At 49.6% G+C, this 16,668-nt stretch overlaps 1 protein-coding gene across 18 annotated transcripts in view; it reads right to left on the reverse strand.

The window, feature by feature from the left end:
* PITPNM2 (phosphatidylinositol transfer protein membrane associated 2) overlaps window positions 1-16,668 on the reverse strand; it is a 166,454-nt gene that overhangs the window by 32,079 nt on the left and 117,707 nt on the right. For all 18 annotated transcript variants that reach the window (XM_017544370.2, XM_037744241.1, XM_037744242.1 and 15 more), the window contains one exon: window positions 15,818-15,990. In XM_017544370.2, the coding sequence (XP_017399859.1) occupies window positions 15,818-15,895 (78 nt within the window). In that variant the 5' untranslated portion in view covers window positions 15,896-15,990. The remainder of the gene's footprint in view (window positions 1-15,817; window positions 15,991-16,668) is intronic.

Consider the following 16,668-nt stretch of genomic DNA (forward strand, 5'->3'; position numbering starts at 1 on the left):
GCCACCATGCCCAGCTGAATTTTTCTATTTTTAGTAGAGACGGGGTTTCACCATGTTGACCCAGATGGTCTCGATCTCTTGACCTCGTGATCCACCCGCCTCGGCCTCCCAAAGTGCTGGGATTAAGATTTGGATGATTTAATATTGTTAAGATGGCAACACGGCCCCAAATAACCTGCAGATATAATGTGATCTTTATCAAAATCCCAGTAGTGTTTTTGGTAGAAATGGAACTGCTAATCCTAAAATTCATATGGAATTGCAGGGGACCCCGAAGAGTCAAAACAATCTTCAGCAAAGCCAAGTTGGAGGACTTATATTTTCCTATATCAAAACTTACTACAAAACTACAGGAATCAAAAAAGTATAGCACTGGCATAAGATAGATGGGTGAACAGACAGACAGAATATAATTGAGAGTCTAGAAATAAACCATATATTTATGGTAAATTAATTTTTAAGAAGGGTGCCAAGACCATCCAGTGTGGAAATAATAGTCTTTAACAAATGATGCTGGGACAACTGAATAACAACATGTAAAAGAATGAAGCTGGACTCTATCTCACAGCACATACAAAAACTAAAAATGAATCAAAGATTTACATGTAAGAACTAAAACTATAAGATGCTTGAGAAATGGTAGTTTAAAAAAAGAAATAAAATCACAAAATGATAAAACAGAAGAAAACTGGGGCAAACAAGGTCATCTTCACGACCTTGGATTTGGCAATGCTTTCTTAAATATGACACTAAAAGCACAAGAAACAAAAGAAAAAATAGATGAACTGGACTTAATCAAAATTAAAAACTTCAGTGTATACTATGGAGAAAAAGACAACCTACCAAATGGGAGAAGACATTTGCTGCTGGGGGACATGAGGAAAATGAGGAGTGACTGTTAATGGGCATGGGCGATCCGTTCCCCCTTCCCTCCCTCCTTCCCCCCTCCCTCCCTCCTCTCCCTTCCCCACCTGTCTTCTCCCTCCCTCCCTCCTTCCCTCCCTCCCTCTTTCCTTTTCTCCTTCCTTCCTTCCCTCCCTCCCTCTTTCCTTTCCTTTTCCTTCCTTCCTTCCTCTTTCTCTTTTTCTCTTTCTTTCTCTTTCTCTCTCCCTTTGTCCCTTTATTCTTTTCCTTTCCTTTCCTTTCCTTTTTCCTCCCTTTCTCCTTTCCACTTTCCTTTCCTATTCTTTTCTTTCTTGTACTGGCATGATCATAGCTTGTTGTAACCTTGAACTCTTGGGCTCCAGTGATCCTCCCACTCAACCACCTGAGTAGCTGGGACTACAGGAGCATGCCATCACCCTGGTTAATTTTTTTTTTCTTTTCTTTTTTTTAGGGGGAGGGGGGTGGAGTCTCACTCTGCTACCCAGGCTGGAGCGCAGTGGCACAATCTAGGCTCACTGCAACCTCTGCCTCTCAGGCACAACTGATTCTCCTGCCACAGAACTCCCAAGTAGCTGGGATTACAGGCATGCACCACCATGCCTGGCTAATTTTTGTATTGTTAGTAAAGATAGGGTTTTGTCATGTTTTGGCCAGGCTGGTCTGAAACTCCTGACCCCAGTGATCTGCCTGCCTCAGCCTCCCAAAGTGCTGGAATTACAGGTGTGAGCCACCATGCCCGGCCATACCTGACTAACTAAAAAACTTTTTTTTTGTAGAGACTGGAGTCTCACTATGCTGCCCAGGCTTGTCTCAAACTCTTGGCCTCAAGTAATCCTCCTGCCTCAGGCTCCCAAAGCTTTGGCATTACAGGTGTGAGCATGAATTAGGAATGAAACCGGGAAATAAAAGTCTGCAGGCTGCTTAGAGCACCCCACCTTCAGAATGCCAGGCCAGTGAGGGCCCTGCCACTCAGAGCCATCTCCATGACAAAGCTCTGGCACGCCACTACGAGCCAACTCTTGCCAGGCAGCAGGGTCTCTGAGAATGAGCAAGGGCTCCTCTCTCCTTGCAGGACAGCCGCAAACCCCATTAGCCAAATATTTAAAGCTGAAATCACCCCAGAGAGCAAAATCCTCCACCCAGTGGAGGGCCTGTGGAGGCCTCACCCAGAGGAGTTCACAGAAAGTAGAAGGAAGAGATGTCATTGTCCAGGCTGGTCTCCTTTCAGAATATCATCCCTGCCCCAGGCTTAGGGCATGCAGAAGACATATCCCAAAAAGAACGACCATCATGTGATGAGGCATTAGAAGACATGAGGGGAGGCCTTCATTCAGCCTTGGGGGGGTCAGGTAAAGTGACCTCTAAGGGAGCTGGGAGGTGGGGAGGCACTCACCAGGCAGGTGTGGACAGGACAGATATGCTGGGTAGGGAGGCAGGTGACAGAGCTAAAGGTGTGTCCGGAGGTGGGCCTGGGAGCACGTGGACTCAGTTGCTGGGGTGTAGGCTGTGAGGCAGGAAGTGGAAGGGCCTGGGAGCCAGGCAGAAGCCAGATCACAGAAGGTTCTCTTTTGTTTGTTTCTATTTGTTTGTTTGTTTGTTTTGAGACAGATGAGACAGAGTCTGGCCCTGTTGCCCAGGCTGGAGTGCAGTGGTATGATCTCAGCTCACTGCAACCTCCGCCTCCCAGGTTCAAGAGATTCTCCCACCTCAGCCTCCTGAACAGCGGGATTGGACATGCGCCACCATGCCCAGCTAATTTTTGTATTTTTAGTAGAGATGGGGTTTCACTATGTTGGCTAGGCTGGTCTCAAACTCCTAACCTTAAGTGATCCTCCTGCCTAAGCCTCTCAAAGTGCTGGGATTACTGGCGTGAGCCACCATGCCTGGCCATAAAAGGATCACAGCTTTGATGCTAAGGGAAGGAAAGGGTTTAAGCAGGAGAGGGGCACAATCTAATCTGGGTTCCAGGAAGAGGGTCCTGGTACGTGTATGGAGAATGGGTGATCTCCTGGCATGGGCAGCTGCCCCCAGGGGTGTTCTTTCCTGGGTTTAGATAGGAGGTGAGGCCTCCAGCTCTGTGAAGAGGAGGAGATGCCTCTATGCTCAGCAGGTAGGCCAGGTACTTAGTGGCTTTCTGAACATGAAATCTTGGTAGCTGAGGGTGAAGGGGAGAAGGGAGAGGCTGGGATGCAGTTGAAAGTGGTCAGCAGACCGAGTGTGGTGGCTCACACCTGTAATCCTAGCACTTTGGGAGGTTGAGTCGGGCGTATCACCTGAGGTCAGGAATTCGAGATCAGCTTGGCCAACATGGTGAAACCCTGTCTCTACTTAAAAAAAATATGTATCGCCAGGCATGGTGGTGCATGCCTGTAATCACAGCTACTTGGGAGGCTGAGACAGGAGAATCACTTGAACCCAGGAGGCAGAGGTTGCAGTGAGCCGAGATTGCACCATTTTACTCCAGTATGAGCGACAAAGTGAAACTCTATCTCATAAAAAAAAAATAAGAAAAGAAAAAAAAGTGGTTAGTGAGCCCAGGCATACTCCACACACCAATGACTCAGCCCCGTCCTGCTCACCATGGTGGGACAGAGGCTCCATGCCCCTGAGCAGCCACCCACCCTGGCCATGGGCTGAGATTTGCTCCTTACCCTGTGCCCCGACCTGTCCTGTGCTCAAACTGGGTAAAGGCCACAGGGTCCAGACAAAAGGGAGCCACACCTTTAACATCTGGCCGCAGGGGTCTTGGCCCTGTTTACTGAAGGCTCACCTGCTGAAAATCTCAGTTTCTTTCTTTCTTTTTTTTTTTTTTAAGATAGGGTCTCACTCTGTCACCCAGGCTGAAGTGCAATAGCATGATCAGGCTCACTGCAGCCTTGACCCCCACGCTCAAGCAATCCTTCTGCCTCAGACTCTGGAGCAGCTGGGACTGCAGGGTGCACCACCACATCTGGCCAATTTTTTTTATTTTTATTTTTTTGTAGAGTGCCTTGGTCTCTCAAAATGCTGGGATTACAGGAGTAAGCTACTGTGCATAGCCAGGGAATCAGTTTCTAAATCAAGCCCCACTGCAGTATCAGGTGAGGACCATGACTGTTCCCCTGAACAGCAAGCTGCCCTTCCCTGAGAGTGTGGGGCATGGGGTTTCCCTTCAGCTATCAGGGTCCAAGAGGGGCTCCCTCTCAGGGAAGTGACAGAACATGAGGGCTCAGAGCACAGCTTCTGGGGTTCAAATGTCTTGGTGCAAACCCTCCTCTGTTTCTTTCTGTGTGGTCTCTGACAAATTAATCTTTCTATGTCATCATCTCCCCATCTGTAAGAGGAGGAGAAGCAATAGTACCGGCTGGGTTATTGAGAAAATTAGATGCGGGCACGTGTAGCTGACATACATAGGATGAGCTCAGGATGCACGTATACTCAGCAACAGGGAACATCATTCCATGACTCCATGCCCTGGCTTTATACCAGAAGGAAGAGTGACAGAGGAACTGCCCTGGCTCCAAAGCCAGTTGTCTCCATGTCTTCAAAATTCCCCTGAAGGATGGAGTGAAGAACAAGGCCTGGAAAAACTTTCATTCCCAGTGCTCAGAGGCTTCTGGTATGGCCAAGAGGTGCTGGGAAGGGCGGTGAGGAAGGGCCAAGCAGCATGGCTCTCTGCTGGGCCTCATTTTCTGGTCCTGGATCAGCCACTGATGTCAGCACTTGGGCTACAAGGACAGGGCAGAGGAATGCAGCCGGGTCCCAACTATGCCTCTGAGCAGGATGCAGCTGGGGAGGATGGCCCTTTCTGTAGCTATAGGCACCAGGCCCATTCGGAAGACCCGCAGAGCATCAGACACTGGCACTCCTGGTGCACACTGGGGCTAAGATTTAGATAGCAGCCACAACTGCTCAACTGTCATTATTGGGAACCAATGCAGGCGGGGAGAGAGGGCTTCCTGGAAGAGAAGGCTACAAGGGGAGGCGAAGAGCATGAATGACAGCCCCAAGCAGGAGATTTCCTGACCCTGTCTCAGTTTACAGCTTGCCTTTGCACCCGCCTGATCTCCTCTGCACCTCAGAGCCCTGAGATGTTGCAGGATCATGCTCCCATTCCACAGGTGAGGAAACTGAGGCACAGAGTACTGGAGGCAACTCACCCAAGATGACAGTTCAGTCATGAGTGACTGTGGTAGTACAGAGACAGAGAAGCAGCCACAGATTGCACTAAACTGCAGAAATCAGCATGTGCATCAGACCCTCTCCCCACCCACCTAGTAGGGGCCAGGCACGGTGGGTGGCTGGTCTGGCAGGAACTGAGGGGAGGGGGAGGTCTGTTCCTGAAGGAGGAGTGCTGGCCAGATGCCACATCTACATTCAGGGATCTGATGTGCCCTGCCTCTTCCCCCAGGGCCCCGCCCAAGCCTCTCTCCCCAGAGCCCCACCAGGATCAAGCAAGTCGGGCTCTGCTCTGCTTGCCCTCCCAGCTACCTGCCATAGTGGTATGACTCTGTCTGCTGGCTGGGCCAGCACCTTCTCCTACCCATTAGCCCAGATATGGAGTTTACTGTACAGCTGAGTGAAGTAGGCAGCTCAAAGCATAGGCTGGGCTGGGGCCAGCTCACCGGAGGGAGGGGACAGCTGGAAGTGGCCCTTACTGCCAAAGAGCTTGACCCCAGGGTAGAAATGTATATCCTGGGCTTGGTGTATGGCTCAGGGGACTGAGGGCTATGTCTCCTTTACTGGGCTTACTGAAGCTGTCCCTCAGGATGTCATTGTATGTGCTCAGGTGAGCATGATATAATGGGAGCATGATCCTGCAACATCTCATGCATGTGTACACATACATGTGGCACATGTGTGTGTGCAGTGGCCAAAGCCCATGGATTCAGGGCTCTTTGGGTGGAGCAGAAGGTGCTGGTGACCAGAGCCATCTCTAGAGAAGGCAAAGAATGAAATCAGGAGGACACTTACAAAGACTTTCTCAAGATGACTTACTTGTGGTATACATGGGGAAACTTCATACTCCCTGGGATGGTTAAAAAGACACACAGCAGAAAGTGTTAAGGGTGTGGAGAAATTGGAACCCTCATACATTGATGGTGGGAATGTAAAATGGTGCAGCTGCTGTGGCAAACAGTTTGGCAGTTCCTCAAAAAGTTAAACATAGAGTTGCCATATGACCCAGTGATTCCACTCTAGGTAGATATCCAAGAAAAGGAAAACATATGTCTACACAAAAACTCATACGTGAATATTTATGGCAGAATTATTCACTGTAACCAAAAAGTGGAAACAGCCTAAGTGTCCACCAACAGATGAATGGGTAAACAAACTATGGTCTACCATGGAATGGGATATTGTTTGGCCATAAAAAGTAATAGAGCGCTGGCACATGATACAACAGAGATAAACCCTGGAAAAACTATACTAAATGAAAGAAGTCAGACATAAAAGGACACATATTATATGATTCCATTTATATAAAATGCCAAGAATAGGGGAATCTATAGAGACAGAAAGCAGATTATTGGTTGCCGGGGGCTGAGGTGAAAATAGAGAGTGATTTCTTTTTTGGGGTAATAGAAATGTTCTAAAATTGATTGTGGTGACGGTTGTACAACTCTGTATAGGCTAAAAACCACCAAACTGTGCACTTTAAATGGATGAGTCATGTGGTGTGTGACTTATATCTCAATAAAGCTGTTAGAAAACAAAACAAACAGAAACCAATCTTGCCTCTTGTACTCACTAAGATTTAAAATAAATCAAATGTGGCAAACAGTAAACAGCCTTGGTGGCACTATGAGAGAGAGAGATGGGTCACCTCTAAGCATCTCTCTGCCACGAATGTCCCTCCCAGTGTCTAAAAGCACAGCTGTCTGCTTATGCAGGAAATCTCATGTTTGAGGCACTGATGACTTTAAGCCGAAGGTCTGTTTCCATGGTGACATGACGGGTTAGCCAAGGGCATCCTCAGTCAGCTTCTTGAACAGCAGGCGTGTGTGTGTGTGTGTGTGTGTGTGTGTGTGTGTGTGTGTGTGCGCGCGCTCGTGCGTGCGCACATCTATGCCCACAGATGCACATCTATGCCCACAGATGCATGTGCATACATAGGCATTGCCTCAGCCCTGGGAACAAGCTTCTCTAAGGCAAGAACATGTGCTATATCTCCATGACCCAGAGTGACTGAGTCCCCTTCCAAAAAAAAAAAAAAAAAAAAAAAAAAAAAAAAAGGGAAAAAAAAAAAAAAAAAAAAAAAGGCAAGACTCTGGGTGAGGCCATAGGTGAGGTCAGGGCAGCCATGTGCCATCTCTCTTTAAAAGAGCTCCTGGACTGTGGACAAGATTCATAGTGAAAACAGCAAGCACTTCCTGGATGCTCTAAGCTCCCACCTCTTCCAGAAGCTTCATTTATTTGCGGCTATGCTCAGTGCTTTGCATGTATGTTCTCCTTTAGTTACTGCAACATCCCCTTGGGAAACGTGTATTAGTATTATCACCCACAAGTCACAGATGAGATGATCAAGGCTATGAGAGGTGCACACTTGACCAAGATCACACAGTTACTAAATGGCAGAGCCAGGCCTTGAATTCAGATCTGTGTCATTCCAGAGCCTGCTCAGCCCACAGCACTGAGGTGCCTCCAAGAAAAGATCTCAGCATAAAGTAAGTGCTCTGTAAATTCTTACCGAACCAATGCATTCTAGTCCCAACTCTGCGACCAACTCCCTCTCCTCCTGGACAAGTAACTTTCTCTGGTCTCAATTTCCAAACTACAAATGCAGACAGGGCTACCTATCTGCCCAAACCCTCATGTAATGGGTGGAATGTCCCTACCAGGCGCTCTGAATGTGACCTTATTTGGAAATAGGGTCTTTGACGATGTAATTGGAGTGGTATGGCCACAAGCTAAGGAATGCCTGGAACCACCAGAAGCTGGAAGAGACAAGGGAAGGTCTACCCGTAGAAACTTTGGAGGAAATGCAGCCCTGTGGACACTTGCCTCTCCGGTTTCTGGCCTCCAGAACTGTGAAAGAATAAATTTCTGGTATTTCAGGCTACGCAGTTTATGGTTCTTTGTTATGGCAGCACCAGGTAGTTCTTTGTTATGGCAGCACCTGGGATGCCAGTACGCTCAGTGAGAAGGTGTGCAGGGCAGGGGTCCAGAGCTGCCTGCAGGAGTCTCTGAGGGCGGAGGCCTGGTGCCCCACCTGCCAGCAGTCAAGGGTGGAGCCAGGACAGGGGCCAGCAGGATCCCTTTCACCCTGGCCTTGCTGGGTGGCTGCGCAGAAGCCCCTGCCCACTCAGGCAGACCTCACACCTTTCCCAGGACAGCGTGCTCACCCAGCAGCATCCTGTGCGGGCTCTAGGGAGGATGCCTCCTGTTTCCTTCAGCTGCTGCTGGCTCCTGGTGCTCCTTGGCCCATACTGCGTCTCTCCAATCTGTGCTTCATCTTTCCTGTGTCTCTATCCTTTCCTTTTCTTATAGGGACAATAATTATTCATTCAGGGCCCACTCTAAATCCAGAATGATCTAATTTCAAGATCCTTAACAAATTACATCTTCAGAAACCTTATTTCAAAATAAGGTCACATTCTGAGATTGCAGGCAGATGCAGATCCTGGGGGCGGGGACACAGGTCACCAGTCAGGTGAGTGCCCACAATAGCCTACTGTGAGTGAGCTTCAGCCTGCCAGCTGGAGAAACAAGTGCACTACACCATGATGGCCCCCCAACCTGTCCCTCACCTCTTGGTGGGGCAGGTGAGGTCCTCACCACCTTCCACCCAGCTCTTGGCCACATACATCTTCAGTCACCAGTACTTTCCCCAGTGTATGGCGACTCTTCATGCTGACCCCAGCACCCCTGACCTTGCTGCCCACAGGTGACACTGTGCTATGTATAGTTCTGAGTATCTGAGCACTGGAAGGCAGAGCTGTGAAAGGCAGAGCACTGGCTTCAGAGTCAGACAGGGTGGAGAGCATGTAACCTATAATAGCTGGTACTTCAGAGAAGGGGTGGACTAGGTGCTCCACTCCAAGCAACGTGGAAAAGGTAACACATCACATCTCTGAGCAGACTGGTATCATCAGGCCAGCTGTGCACCCTTGGGCAAGTTCCTTAACATCTCTGAGCCTCAAGCTGTCATCTGGGGATGGGGATAAGTAGGGATGAGTACCATTCATGATGGGGATAAGTATCACCAACTTTCAGGTTATTGCGAGAATTAAAGCAGGTTCTGATCACTTGCTGGACACTGATCCAGTGGGCTGTGGAGAGGTGTAAGGGCTGCAGTTAGTGGCAGAGCTACTGGGACCCAGACTGGGACCCCTTGTACAGCACTTTGGTGTTTCTGTGAACTACCAAATATTGGTTGAATGAAGAAATGGATTCTAGTTCCAACTGTCACCAGGAACTTCAGAGCTGGCATCACCAAGGGCAGCCAGTTCTCCCCAAGCTGATCTCTGGCTCCCAACCAGTGATGGCATCAGAGAGGGAGCAGGCATCTCCTGGCATAGCTGCAGCTCAGTCATGCCACTTAGGAGAGAGCTCTTCTCAAATTACTCTGATGTCTGCCCACACGAAGAGCCATCCCCTTGTCCCTGCCTACCATTCCCCTAAACAGTGCTGCAGTGCCATTTTCAGAGATGGTGGCAATAGGACAACAGAGACAGGCCTGGTTCCCCAGGGACTGATGAAGGAGTTGGGGGAGGATGCAAAGAAAGACCAATACCAAAAAGCCCCTGAAAGTAGCTGCTCCCAGAACTGTCCAGGGTCCTGGCCAGGCCACCTCTAGCCACCCCTTTGGTGGCACAAGTTCGCTGAACACTTTGGATGGACGGCCCTCTCCCACCCAGGCAGGTGATTTTGTTTTCTAACCTTTAACACGGTGTCTACTGAGTGCCACTCAAACAGGGCACCAGGCACTCTGATGCACAAGTCTAGCCCATCTTTTTCACAACTTTCACAGTGGGACAGCTCTCACAGAGGAAGACCTGTTCCTAGCTGCCACTAGCCGGCAAGCAGCACAAGCAGGAAACAATGAACTAAGGTCTTCTTCTTATTCTTTCCACAAAAACAAGGCAGCCTTCTTGAAGGCCTATCCATCTCAGGAGGCCAGTGCAGACTGTGCCCTTGAGCCTGTGTCAAAACGTATGTGAAATCTATCTCCACAGAGAAAGGGAAGAACTTTCACCCCCCTCTGCTACTTGGCCTTTGGCATAGGCAAGGCACAGGAAAGTCTGGTGACTTTAACTTACCTTTTAGCAGCGTTATTGAGGTATGACTGACATACAATAAGCTGTACACAAGTAAAGGCGCAGCTGGTGATTCTGACTTATGTTCACACTTTTGAGTCCATCACCCCATGGTGACAAGAGCCCCAGGAACTGTGGGTTAGAAAAAAACCAGAGCGGGGGCAGATGGGCAGGTGGGGTTGGGAAAAGCAAGTGCCCTCAGGACCCAGAGGGGCAGAGGAAGCTGCCTGGAGGAGGGGCACTCTCACCAGCCCTGCGTGAGGGCCAGGAACTCTGGAGATGGAAATCGGGCTAAGAGTAAGGGTCTTGGTGACAGGAAGGGCACAGGCAGTGCCTGGGGTCCCCAGGTCAGGGAGGCCTGAACTTCGGCCCTCCTGCTCACCTACTCTGCCTCCAGGCCTGGGAGCCATAGCACAGGCTGGGGGTGAGAAGGAAGATCCCTCCCAATGTTGCCTCCTCCCTAATCTAGATACTGGCATCTCCTGGTCGTCTCCGCCTGCCAGGGTGCCCTCACCTCTGAGATTGGCAGCAGCCTCCTTTGGCCTACTAGGGGTCCCAAAGAAGCCACCTAGGAGCCTGGAGATCTGAGCTCCAACTCTGGGTCTGTGGGCCTTAATTTCTCATATGTTAAATGGGAAACTGTGCTCTCTGAGAGCCTAACTTAGGTTACAGATAAAGAAACTGGCCCAGTGCAGTGGCTCATGCCTGTATTCCCAGCACTTTGGGAGTTCACTGAAGGTGAGTGGATCACTGAAGTCAGGAGTTCAAGACCAGCCTGGCCAACGTGGCGAAACCCCGTCTCTACTAAAAATACAAAAATTAGCCAGGCATGGTGACACATGCCTGTCATCCAAGCTACTTGAGAGGCTAAGGCAGGAGGATCACCTGAACCTGGGAAGTAAAGGCTGCAGTGAGCCAAGATCATGCCACTGCACTTCAGCCTGGGTGACTCCAGCCTCCATCTTAAAACAAAGAAACTGCGGTGTGGAGAGCAGTTTCCAATTGCCAGCTCACCAAGGACAGAGCTGGGACTCAAACTGGGTTATTCTGGCCCTAAAAGTCAACACTATCTCCAACAGATCACATCTCTCAATTCCACGGTTGCTTGGCAGAAGATCACTCCCTAGCCAAGGCTTGCAGCCTTCCACTTTGGGTCCCTGGCTATAAACCCGTAAGTCATGACCCCTCCACTTACAACTGACTGAGATGCCTTTACCTCCCCAGCCTTCCTGCCATTGTGGGCCATGCGGTAAGGTTGGGAGATGGCTCTTGGGTGCCTGGGCAGAGCCTGGGGTTTACCCACAAGGAAACGCAATCTCAGAGAAAGGGGCTATGCTGGCATCAAGAGCAACCAAGAGAAAGGGCAGGTGCAGTGGCTCATGCCTATAATCCCAGCAGTTTGGGAGGCCACAGTAGGTGGATTACCTGAGGTCAGGAGTTTGAGACCAGCCTGGCTAACACAGTGAAACCTTGTCTCTACTAACAAACCTAAACCTTGCCCTCAGACACTCACTGTCCTACAGCACAGAGAGGTAGAAGGCACTAGGTGCCCAGGTGTGGGACCAACAGGAAGCTGTGAGGATTCAGTGAAAGAAATCACTCATACTTCCTGTGGAGATGAGAAAATCCTCGGAGCAACATGTGGGCTGGTTTGAAAGACAGGCAAAAGGACCCTTGGGACTCACCTAGGGACTCTTCTTGCTTCAAAACACACCCACTAGGGTAGCACTTATTTAAAAAGAGGACAATAAGTGCTGGTGAGGATGTGGAGAACTGGAAGCTTCACACATTCCTGGTAGGAATGTAAAATGGTGCAGCCACTGTGGAAAACAGTCTGGTGGTTCCTCTAGACATCAAGCATAGCGTCACCATGGGACCCAGCAATTACTTTCCTAGGTGCAGACCCAGAAGAACTGAAAACAGATACTTGTATACCAATGTCAAATCAAAATGCCCATAAATGGATGAATGGATAAGCAAAATGCAGTCTGTTCATACAATGGGATATGATTCAGCCATAAAATGTAATGAGGCACTGACACGTGCTATAACATGGATGAACCCCAACAACATGATGCTGAGTGAAAGAAACCAGACACAAAGAGCAACACAGTGAATTATTCCATGCATATGAAATGTCCAGAACAGGCAAACCCAGGGAGACAGGTAGTACATTAGTGATTGCCAAGGGGTGGGGAGGGGGAATTGGGAGTGACTGTTTAATGGATATGGGGTCTCTTTCTTGGATGATGAAAATGTTTTGGAACTAAAGTTGGTGGTTGCACAACATTGTGAGTATACTAAATGCCACTGAATTGTTCACTTAAAAATGGCTGTTTATGTTACATGAATTTCACCTCAATAAAAGCAAAACAAGACAACACCCAGTCAAGTAAGCCCAAAGCCCCTACTCCCAAAAGAATTTCTTCTAAATACTATAGAGAGCTAACAGCCTGAGCCCTGTCCATGCAGACATGGGGCAGGCCAGCGCCTTGCCCCTCAGAGGGCACATAACCCATGGGCCTGTCAATATGTTGGAGCTCGTTTTCTTGGAGCCAGGACTGGGGGCTATGGCAGCCAGAACCCAGCCATGCATCCATCTGTCCAAGACCCAGCTGGAGTGGGGCTGGCCAGCAGCCTTAAGTACATGGGAAACTCCCAGTCAGTAGCTCGAGCAGGAACCTATGGGGTTCCTGGTAATAACACGAGGGCAGCAGTACCTCAGACACAGCAATTAGTTCTCAGACCAGAGACAGCACATACCACAAAGACAGAGGACACAGGTGTAGGGCACTAGCACCTGGGATGTGCAGCAGACCCCCTGCCCATCACCAAGCTGTCTATCCCACACCCCCAGCCTTGAGGACTGCCCCGAGGGAAGCTGCCCAGCCAGCCAACCTGAGCAGGAATGCCAACAACCTCACCCCCAACCTCCCCTCCAAGCATGCTAATGCCTGTCACAGAACCACCTCTCCCAGCAATGCCTGGCTTCTTTCACCTTTCTTTTTTAATAGGAAAGCAGACACATGCACACATGCTTGCTCACCCATGGGTGCACAAGGAAAGGCTCTGGAAGCTCAGAGAAAGAGCAGTGACTCCAGCCAGCCCTTAGAGGCCAGAGTGGCTCTGCCTGGCTGGGAGGGATGCCCATCCATCCAACAGGCTCTCCAAAAGGGCCCTGAGAGTGCTAATGCTCATGATCTATAAGGTGGGAGACACTGTCATCTTGCCACAATCCTAGTCAATGGAGCTTCTTAAAAGACACTGCATGTGTTGGCTAAATGAACGGAGCCTGGCTGCACAGATGCAGGAAGGTCTGAGCATCTAACAGGACTATATGATGCTTAACAATTACATTCACTGGAGGCATAAGGATAGGTGTTCAAAAAAACCCTGTTGTAATCGGGCACAGTGGTTCACACCTGTAATCCCAGCACTTTGGGAGGCTGAGACGGATGGATCACAAGGTCAGGAGATTGAGACCATCCTGGCCAACAACGTAAAAGCCAATCTCTACTAAAAATACAAAAATTAGATGGTGTGGTGGCATGTGGCTGTAATCACAGCTACTTGGGAGGCTGAGGCATGCAAATCCCTTGAACCCAGGAGGTGGAGGTTGCAGTAGCCAAGATTGCACCACTGAACTCTAACCTGGCATCAGAGCGAGACTCTGTCTCAAAAAAACAAAACAAAACAAACCTAGAGTGACAGGTGTTTTGAAGAGCCCAGAGGTAATTCTATGCTCCAGAACAGCTCTGGGATCTTCTAGGGGCTGGAGGTCAGTCCTCCTGATCTTGACGGCCCACCGGGGGGCCAGGTGGAGCTGAAGGCTAAGGGGCTGCCGCGGTCTGGGTCCACCCTGACTTGGGTGGGAACTGAGAAGCAGTAAAACAACAGCACTATTGGCAGATCAGCCTGATCCTCGAACAGGCTGAGCTATTTCCAGAGTGCTCAGAGATGTGGGGGGCTGATTTAAACCTCTTCCTCTCTCTCCACTCTCCAGAAATAATTATGGGGTAAGTGGTTCAAGAGGGAATTGAGTGGCCCTTCTAAAGCAGCTCAGAGCAAACAGCCCCCCTGAGAGGCTGGGTTCACATTCTGTTCTCTTCCCAGTCAAGACTCCCATGTAGGGGAACCTGGACAAACCCTTGCAGCTCCCTCAAGCTCCTCCTAGAAGGCAGCTGGGACTGCAGGCTCTGCTGGGAGCTCCTCCCCTGACCTGGGTGGAAGGTGGGAGCCTAAGAGGCAAACCCAGAGATGGGAGGTGGAGGCCCTGCCTGCCAAAGCCTCTCCCCCACACCAATAACTCAGTCTGATGCTGTGATTAAGGGGCTGTACAGCAAGAAGCTGGAGGAGCCCTACCGGGTTGCAGGGACTGGAGGCACTGATATGCCCAAAGGAGCCAGAGCCAGGCCAACAGCAGGTTCATAGTCAGTATAGTAGGCCCAGAGACTCTCAGTCTGGAGGAGAGCTTTCCAGTGCCAGGCTAGGCCATGCCAGGCACTAAGGGTGGACAAGAAGCCAGAAGGAGAGCTGGGATGGAACCTCTATGTAGAAAGAACTGCAGCCGGGACCTCAGCAAGTGGGAGCAGTGGTCCCATCTGGAGTCAGCCAGAGGCAGCTGGGTATTGTGTTTCAGGTTAATCAGGCATTAAGTAGGGAGACTGGAGATGTCACCTAGGCGAGAGCCTCTAGCTCGTTAAAGGAGCCTGTCATCCTCAAACTCCTGTGTGCATCTGTAAATGAGCCACAAGTCTGACACTGCTGTTCTGCAGGCAGTCAGGGTGGTGAGGAAAGTGTTGAGCTGGGAGCTAGGAGACAGGCCCTGTGCTCCAGGGCAAGTCATTTAACATCTCTGGGCCTTACATGCCTTCCTGTCTGTGGAATGGGGTATTATGCACTGAATGTCTGTGTCCTCCTAGAAAGCCTGACCCCCAATGTGATGGTATTTGGAGATGAGGCCTTTGGGTGGGGTCTAACCAGGTCTAGATGAGATCATATGGGTGGGGCCCTCATGATGAGACTGGTGTTCTTAGAAGAAGAGAAAGGGTGGAAGATGAGGGATTGCTTAATGGGTACAGTGTATTTGAGTGATAGATATCCTACAAGTACTATTTTGCAATCTGTACATGCAACAAAATTACAGTTGTATCCCATACATTTACATAAATAAAAAACAGAAGAGAAAAAGAAAAAGAAGAGAAGACACCAGAGCCCACTCGCTCCTGCTACGTGAGGACACCGGGAGAAGGCGCCCATGTGCAAGCCAGGAAGAGGGCCCTCACTAGAGGGCCTGCACCTGCCAGGCCTTGATCTGGAACTTCTGGCCCCCAGAACTGTGAGGAAGTATGTTCTTGTTGCTCTATGCCCCCAGTTTGTGTTATTTAGTGATGGCAGCCCAAGCAAACTGAAACACAGGGATAACATCTGGGCCAGGGATATAATGGTGCTGAACACAAGGGTGCGTGTTTGCATTGTAGGTGCCGGGACACAGTGCCACACACCCACGGTATGCCCTGTGCACCTGGCATCATGCCCGGAGGCCAGGGATCCAGCACAATTCACACTTACCAGGAAGTTCTGGGGCAGGCACTGTACTGTGAAGGCCACAACTCCACCCAACCCACATGTGGTGTCTGTGCACTGGTGCGACCCACCCTCACCCCATACCCACCCTTGCCCCCACAACCCACCTGTATCATGTACAGCTGGGCGATGCGGTACTCCTCCACGGTCATCGGTAGAGGAATCCGATATTCTTTTATAATCATCTTGGAGTCCAAGCCTTCCCGTTGATGGGGAACTGCAAGTTGGGACTTCTAGGCAAGGTTCCTTAAATAACCATGACAAAATTCACCAAGGACACCTGGGAGACAGAGAGGACAGAACATAACAGTCACTTTCTGCAAAGGATGGTGGATACCATAGCACAGAGGAAACACCAGGTCTAGACCTGAGGCTGGAATTCTGGACTCCAATCAGGCATGATCCAATGGTGCAACTTTGATTGAGCAGGTTCTCTCCTTTCCAAACTTTATTTTTCTTGTTTGCTAAGAGCTACCAAAAGGACAAGTGAGAGGCTATGTGCAAACTCTCTGATTAACAAACAGCTACAGGAAAATAAGGAATTATCGCTCCATTAGCAAGGGCTGGGGTAAGAACACTGTGCTCTTGTTTTACTCACAATCCTAACAAGCTACAGCATCCACTTCCCCAGTACTGACACAGTGAGTAATGATAGCTGGTCATGGAGAAGCAGGCAGATTAAATAAAACTAAGAAGCACAGACAAAAGACATTCATAAGTCAGTGGTCTGAGCCATGTCATTAGGGGCACATGACATCACTGTGTCCCTGGGGAAGACTCTGAGTGATTTAAAGTTTGGTTTCAGTTCAATCCAATAAGAAACATTTATTGGCATCTATTCTATTCCTTCCATTGGGCTATGTCTGGGAAGTAGATGAGACAAGATAAGCAGACAGTGAACTCATAGCAACCTCTAGTTAAGTGACAAAGAATATATTTGATGAAGATTTGCAAATAA

This window comes from Cebus imitator, unplaced genomic scaffold (assembly GCF_001604975.1).
Source record: "Cebus imitator isolate Cc_AM_T3 unplaced genomic scaffold, Cebus_imitator-1.0 Scaffold169, whole genome shotgun sequence".
Lineage (NCBI taxonomy): Eukaryota > Metazoa > Chordata > Mammalia > Primates > Cebidae > Cebus > Cebus imitator.